Genomic DNA, 7,743 nt, shown 5'->3' on the forward strand with positions numbered 1-7,743 from the left:
CGGAGCTGAATGTCGGAGTCACTCTTGCAGTCGGTGGTTATGGTGCCTCCAAGGTAGCAAAACCTGTCCACAGCCTCAACAGGGTGGGAGTTGATCACTAACCCAGCCGGGGGGGGGGGGGGTGAGGTAGTCACTGAGGGACTGGACTTTGGTTTTGTTCCAGCTGACCATCAGGCCCAGCGGTTGGGTCTCCACGTCCATGGCCTACAGGGCGAGCTGGAGTATGTCCATGGCCTCAGCAAGGATTGCCACGTCATCGGCGTAGTCCAGGTCGGTGATGGTCACATCGCCGTAGCTAGCACCGCACCCGCACTGTCCCACAACTCCTGCCATGACGTAGTCAATAGCCGTGTTGAAGATGGACGGCGCCAGTACACAACCCTGTCGGACACCGCTGATGATGTCGAAGTTGTCAGACAGCAATCCGTTCACTCTCACACAGGAGACAGTGTCAGAGTAGAGGAGCGAGAGAAGGTTCAGCAGTTTGCCTGGAACTCCAAGGATCCTAAGAATCTTCCAGAGAGCTTGTCTGTCAACAGAGTCGAAGGCTTGCTTGAGGTCCACGTAGGCGGCAAAAAGGTACTTCCTGAACTCTCTTCTCTTCTGAGCCAGGAGTCGGAGGGTCAGGATTCTGTCCACTGTGGAGCGTCCTGGTGTAAAGCCGCTCTGCTCCTTTCTCTGCTTGCGCAGGAGGAGAGGTCGCAGTCTCCCGAGGACAACGTTGGCAAACACCTTTCCTGGAACACTGAGCAAAGTGATCCCCCTGTAGTTGCTGCAGAGGTCCTTGGGACCATTCTTCCAGAAGGGGAGGATGATGCCCTGCAGCCAGTCCTCGGGGATGGTCTCGCTGTTCCAGACAGCTGCAGCTGTAAACAGACGCTGAAGCTGCGCTGCTACGGCAGGTCCTCCATACAGCAGACACTCGGGGGGATGCCATCGGCCCAGCGGCTCTGCCAGGTTTAAGTTTCCGTATGGCCTTGGCCACTTTCTCTAAGGACGGGGGGCAGTAGAAACAGAGTCATCCTCTGTAGCAGCGGCTGCCAGTTCCTCTAGGTACAGGGAGGGAGGGGGCACTGGACGGTTGAGTAGACACTGGAAGTGCTCTCTCCACCGTGCAGTCTGTTGTGCTGGGGTGTCTGGGACGGTTCCATCCAAGGCTTTGACACTGGCAGTTGATGGGGTTGTCTTCCCGGAAAGGGTCCTCAGGGTCCTGTACACGGAGCCTTGGTCACTTCTTCGGGCAGCTGCCTCTGCTTCGCCTGCAAGGCTATCCAGCCATCTTTGCTTGTCCTTACGAAGCAGCTTGTTGCGCTTGCCGTTGAGGCGTCTGTACTCCCCCAGGTTACCTTCCAGTCTGGCAGTTCTTTTTGCCTCCACCACATTAAGGGTTTCCTCGGACAGGAAGTCCTTCTTCTTCTTCCTTCTCTTGTGTCCGAGCACCTTGGTTGCCATAGTGGTGATGCCTTGCTTGAAGTCGTTCCAGAGCTCCTCAGGGTTGTCCACACCTGTGTCTAGGGCTGCAAAACGGTTTTGCAGCTTCAGCTGGAAGCGGGTGGCGACCTCGGGGGACCGCAGCTTGGAGATGTCCACCTTACGCTGTGCGTTGGCAGAGGGGTTCCTCTTCAGTCGCAGCCGTACCGTCATGGCAAGGAGTCTGTGGTCAGAACTTCCCAGCACTGCACTGCGGTAAACACGTCTGTTGAGGTATGCCAGCGCTGGCTGGTGAGAATGTGATCCAGTTCTTTCCTCGTGTGGCCGTCGTTGCTGATCCAAGTCATGCAATGAATGGTCTTGTGAGGGAAGAAGGAACGCTCTGTTCTTAGGCTGTGGTTGGAGCAGAACTCTAAGAGTCTGGAGCCGTTGTTGTTGCGTGTTTGGTTCCCGTGGGATCCCAGGGCTGTCTCGAAGCCGGTTCTGTCAGTCCCTGTAGTGGCATTAAACTCTCCGAGAATCCAGATGATGTCGTGCCTGGAGATGTCCGACACAAGGGCGGCTAGCTGTGTGTAGAACTCGTCCTTCTCCTCATCGTCCGCCATGTCGGTAGGAGCATAGGCAACTATGACGGAGATCATGCCGAAGGTGTGGCGAAGGCGAGCTAGAAGGAGCCTGTTGCTCACTGGTTTCCAGTAGACCAACGCTCGAGAGGCAGAGAGGGCTAGACCCAGAGCAACCCCCTGGCGATGCTGGCCGTCCTCCCGGCCCGACCAGAGAAAGCTGTAGTCGTTTGTTGTGTGGGTGCCGGTGCCAGGCCAGCGAACTTCGGTGAGGCCCGCAACAGTAATGCTCAGACGTGTAAGCTCGTTTGCGACTAGCTCAGCTGATCCCTCTCTGTTCATTGAGAGAACATTCCATGTTGCAACTCTGAACATTTCAGTTCCGTTAGGCTTTACTCGTAGGTCCATTCGGTCGCAGGTCATATTTCCAGTAAGGTCAGTCCTATTAGGGTTCCGTATGCAAGGATTCGTAGCAAGGGTGTTTGACGTGGGGGGTGGGGGGTTGCTAGCCCTCCGCACAACCTCGCCTGTGTTTCTATACCGCCCATCGGGGACTGCGGCGGTGCAGGTGCTATTAGCCGGCAGCAGCTCCCCTGGGAACCGTCCCACCATGGTTGAACCTGCCAGGAGCGGGGGGAGTGCTACAGGTAGACCTGCTAGTTCTCCGCCCAGCCCCCGATGGTATCGCAACCCAAGGTCATTGCAGCGGCCGTTGTCCGGGGCAAACCACTAGGAGGTTAGCACTACTCTGACTTTAACCCCAATAGAGGCCACGCTTTGCAAGAAAAATATCGCGTAAACAATATGATTTTTCACGTGAAGTTACGATCAATGCGTTAGCTAGGGGCCCATTAGATATGGGTAATATGTTCCTGAAATAAAATCACCAGTGAAAATTTTAAAATAGGCCCAGGATGTGTGGCTCATTACCAAAGTTACGCGAAACTGTTTTGACCACGAAACGTTGGCTGTAAGATATTCCCAGTCTTTGTCTGAACATCCTCTTTTCCACGAATACATGACCAAGTCAACGTACCAGGTAACGCTGTTTGCCACTGACGTTTGTTTTTTTACATCTTTTCTCATGCTGATCTACTGATGTCAATAATTGTACTTGTCAAAATGGACATGCTTGAGCTCTCTGTACACGAGATCATGCAGCCATAATCAATGTTTATACTTTAGCTTAGGTAATGGCAACATTCTTACATGATCTGTCATTTTAACCCTACCTAGACGGGGGGGGGGCTAAACGTGCCCGCGCCAATTTTGACGTTGGATAGCGTCCGAACGGCTAGAACCAGCAAACTTGGTGACTTTTCCTAAAATATTGTTGTATAAGTGGAATAAGATGATTTTTGGTGTTGCCATGGCAACGGGTTTCTGACGGCATTTTTTGCTAAATTTAGTAGTTTTCGTTTCAACAATAGAATTTTATGGGTTTTATGTCAAGTTACACATGGTTTCTAATATTGATAATACCTCATGTAATTAAGGGTTAATGACCCACCCCGAGGTGAATATGGTGTGATAAAGCCTTGTCAGTTGCTGTAACCACCGAATAAAGCTATCGAGTGAAGGACAGCGAACGAGGTGGCTTTATGAGCATGAGGTGGTTATAGCAACTGACAAGGCTTTATCACACCATATTCACCGAGAAAGGGCGGGCCATTAACGGTATTATCATATAGCCTATCAAAACTTACACAGTAGAGAGTAACACATTCCTTTGTAACACATACATCTAAATTATATAACAAACCGTTACAGTCACTCCTCTATCTTCCCATCCGCTGGCCACTGTTCCTGTGCTGCGATCTTTCCCGATTCCAAGGACCCACATATTGAGTCTAAATTGGCCTCATTCAGTTCTTCTATGACAAATTCTGCCACACCATTGTCTAAAATTGTATGCCCTTTAGTGTGATGATTTTACCTCTTCTATCAGAGTCCATTTGAGTTCACCGGAACTTCGGAATAGAACCGGTATTGCATTTGTGGTTATTTTGGGCCAGAAGAATAGAGCAAGCTTCCATTTGAAGTCATCTGAGGCCATTTGAATGTTTCAATACAGAAATGTACTTACTAGTGGGGGTGGCGCAAAATATTTTCTTTTCTTTCGCTCAAAATTCACGTATTCATGTATTGACATTTTATTTTGTTATGTATTGCTAAATAAATTGGGTGATGACAAGACGGTAAACATTTCTATTCAACAAGGAAACGTGCTACAAATGTCAGCAAAAAGAGTCAACTCCCCTGCAAATGGTTTGCTCCGGGCCGTGCTTTATTGTGCAACAAAGCACACTTGTGAGAATAAAACACACCTGGCAATACTTGTATCATGCTAACTGTGACATTATGGCGTCATAATCATGGATTATGGCGTCATAAATATGGAATGGGGGCTTCTGATTGGTCAACTCCACCTGGTTATATGATAATATATTTATTATTAAATACAATGTAGAATAAATGACAACCACGCCTTTTTTCTGGTAACGTAATCTTTACTGTATAATGCATAGTACAATTTCGACCACAACTATACTCTGCACTAAATCCTTGAAACTTCTATGAAGTTAAGATCTGCCGTGACGTTCTAAAGGCATATTAACGGTTGTCGAACAGTACCAAGAATGCTCTCCCTAAATATGTATTGTTATATGCTTACCAATGCACAATGAAATATTACTAGTATATATTAACCAGGTAATCATATAGAAAAAAGCGTATCCGAAACACTCAACGTATAGGTTACACATCTATGGTATTGGTCACTATTCCTTGAGCTCCACATTTGTGACTTTGCTATCACTGTCTCCATTCATCTTTCTGCCTTTAAAGTACAGTGCAACTGAGTATTGGTTATTAGGTTTTTTTAACAAAATCCATTATTTTTAACAAAAAGTATATAACCTGCCATCAGCGCCACCTTTCTTGCATGTAAGTTACATTAAAAACGCTTTGTTAAGCCAAGAAGTCAATGCACGATTTACAGCATAATAAACATAAACAGCATTATCTATTGTAGCTAACGATCATCAAATACTATTTCACTAAATAACACATGCCTAGCATTTTCCTAATACGAGACAGATGTAAAGGTATCTGTAGCAAATAGTCTTAGTAGAATTGCAAAAATTAATAGCATAAGCCTGAACTATATGTAAACCAAGCACCAGCCTATGTATAAACATGTTGCACATACACGACCGAATTAAATGGAAAGATAGGAGCTATAATGGTGCATATATGGGCTTCAGAATTGACGTTTCACTTTTCTTATAGGCCTTTCGTGAATGTGAATGTGGATGAATTGGTTTACGGCAGTTGTGATCACATTTGTAACGGCCTCTAACGCTTGAAATTGTTCTATTTGTTTTGTTGTATTTATACTTAAAAGGAATTGTCGTTTGTACACTTACAGACACTTTTAACTGTGATGTCACTAGATCAGTTACACTTTCCAAAAAAACATTATATACCAGTCAGAGATGGTTTTAACAGGAGTTTCTGGCCTTTTATTAGTATTTATTATTTATACTATTTGTTACATAATAATAATATAAGTATTTAGACTCAGAGACTCTGAACTGATCGTCTGGCAATATGAAAAGAAGAAGGTTTAGACTCCAGACTACTAGATATTTGATACGATGCAAGTTACGGCGTTTTAATTTCAAACATGTAATCGCAAGACGTGGTGACGGCACACTCAAGTTTTTTCAACTTATTGTTATAGATCTAAAGAGGACGATGCAGTACTCATTTCCACCAGCGCGGACTGAGGAAAGTCGTATAAAGTGCCTTTCCCAAGGGAACAAGATCGGTGGCATGGCAGGGTTCGAACCCGGGACCTCTTGGTTCCGAGTCCGACACTCTATCGTTACGCCACACATTTATTTTCCTCACAAACATTCAGACAGTGGTTTGAAAAGAGATAGAGCGTTGTGGACCGACCTCTGTCGTCATGTCTCGGATCCTCTGGAGACACTCCATTGCAGAAGGCCTCCTGTTGGCGTTCTTGTGCTGACACTCTCGAACCAGAGTTGCCCACTCCGGTATGGGTCGGACTGATGCTGGTAACTGAGGCATCATCATGGACTCTCCTTCTGTCAGACTCTTTAAGCTCGGATCCTTCTGAAGTAAAGGTATTCAAAAATACTCATTTTGGCAAGCCAAATGGCCCGTTACCGTTAAGCTATTGAGTTGGCCGATCGCAGGCATTAGGATGAAAAAGTTTAAAAAGCAAATCTGTGCTGTTACGGACTCAATTCGTATTTAACCGGTGTGGCCATATATGATTTATTATGTACTGAAATACTTTCATTACAAAAACAAAGTTTTGAACGAACGGGTTGGTACCTTACGTGATTAGATTGTACAGCCCACGTCAAAATAAGCGTCGGCACACTCAATATACCGTATTCATAGATTTGCAAGACGCACCATACATGCATTTATAAGTTAAATCAATTAATTAGTAGTAACTATGTGTTAATTAATTATAATAACGATCACTTACAGTAAATACTACTTCGGAATATATATAAAGGACAGTTACTGAATAAAAGTCAAACTAGTGAGAGATTGATGTAATTAGCGCACTTCAGGGATTTCAACTTTTAACGTTGCCCAGCCACTGACAATGTTAAAAAGTTGAAATCCCTAAAATAAATTCCTACAAGTGCACATCATTACGTACCAGCTTTCTTTTTCATCAACCCGGCAATTTTTATGGCATTGTAATTTCTAATTCTGTTGTGTTTAAAAAAAATATTCAAAATAAACTACAGTACATTGTTTAATAGATAGATAAGTCTTAACCCTACTGTTAGTGTTCTGTTCCTGCATAATGGTTCGGTCCAAAAAGTGGTTGGTTATTCTAATAATCGACCACTTTTTTTAATTATTCACCACTAATGATATTACGGCCTAATAACCGATGGAAAATGGAGACTTCTCGTTGGTCGACGTCGCCCGGCTATATGATAGTAAGTTTTAATTATGTGCATCGATAACTCAGCGTTTCCAAGGACAAGGTAATGGTAATACCATTGCGTTCCAGACGGTTCGTCCATACCACATCTCCCACAGAAGGAGTCCGAGGCTGTAGATGTCTGCACTCTTGTCGTAAAGCTGCCGATTCTTCACCTCTGGTGCTGCGTAGATGGCTGTGCCCGTCACTGTGCCGGTCACGTCCACTTCCCTCTTAGTCACACCGACGTCAGCCAGCTTCACAATGTCACCTGCAGTAACCTACGGAGATGGGTACAGTACATACAACCTTACTACTGGAACCCGGTGGAGACATGTAACGTTACTGTTGATAACCTGTGAAGATTGACCAAGTACATGTAACGTTACTGTTGATAACCTGTGAAGATTGACTAAGTACATGTAACGTTACTACTGATAACTTGACAGTGTGGAGATTAGCTAAGCACACCTACATGGCCGTGAGTGTTGATAGCTTTCATTGTGGTCGTGTAGAGGCTGCAGCATTATTTGAAAGTAGTATATCCGCATTGTGAACTTAAACAATCACACAAACGTGGCGTGACAACAGAATTACATACTGGTAGGAAATTGAAACTCTACTGCTGAAAAAATTACGGAGATAATTTTGCGGAAGTTAGTAGAGTTTGAATGTCCTATGAGTATTGTTTACCTGAATGCCTAACGTAACAAAATTATATGCTTGTTCAGAAAACTGACCAGCACATTGATGAGCTTGAGGTCCCTG

At 45.2% G+C, this 7,743-nt stretch overlaps 3 protein-coding genes across 3 annotated transcripts in view; all 3 read right to left on the minus strand.

The window, feature by feature from the left end:
* Positions 1 to 204: 204 nt before the first annotated feature.
* LOC109463421 lies at positions 205 to 1,644 on the minus strand. Its single transcript, XM_019760238.1, has 2 exons — positions 1,075 to 1,644; positions 205 to 990 (listed from the first exon to the last, which is right to left on the minus strand). The coding sequence occupies exons 1-2, from the start codon at positions 1,642 to 1,644 to the stop codon at positions 205 to 207; spliced, it is 1,356 nt and encodes a 451-aa protein (XP_019615797.1).
* On the minus strand, positions 1,641 to 2,606 carry LOC109463422 (craniofacial development protein 2-like). Its single transcript, XM_019760239.1, has one exon. It carries the CDS (start codon positions 2,604 to 2,606, stop codon positions 1,641 to 1,643), a length of 966 nt encoding a protein of 321 aa, XP_019615798.1.
* Positions 2,607 to 4,903: 2,297 nt separating this feature from the next.
* LOC109463467 (dual serine/threonine and tyrosine protein kinase-like) overlaps positions 4,904 to 7,743 on the minus strand; it is a 14,059-nt gene continuing 11,219 nt past the window's right edge. Inside the window, 1 exon segment of the mRNA XM_019760295.1 lies at positions 4,904 to 6,137. Within this exon segment, the coding sequence (XP_019615854.1) occupies positions 5,916 to 6,137 (222 nt within the window). The 3' untranslated portion in view covers positions 4,904 to 5,915.

This window comes from Branchiostoma belcheri, unplaced genomic scaffold, assembly GCF_001625305.1.
Source record: "Branchiostoma belcheri isolate BF01 breed outbred unplaced genomic scaffold, Haploidv18h27 scaffold126, whole genome shotgun sequence".
NCBI lineage: Eukaryota > Metazoa > Chordata > Leptocardii > Amphioxiformes > Branchiostomatidae > Branchiostoma > Branchiostoma belcheri.

Bases quoted from the DNA above. Each gene is read 5' to 3' on its own strand.
- LOC109463422 (XM_019760239.1), bottom strand. From the start codon at position 2,606: ATGGTGGGACGGTTCCCAGGGGAGCTGCTGCCGGCTAATAGCACCTGC.
- LOC109463421 (XM_019760238.1), bottom strand. From the start codon at position 1,644: ATGACGGTACGGCTGCGACTGAAGAGGAACCCCTCTGCCAACGCACAG. The intron at 991-1,074 runs GTGCCCCCTCCC...CCCCGTCCTTAG, and splicing joins AGTGTCTACTCAACCGTCCA to AGAAAGTGGCCAAGGCCATA.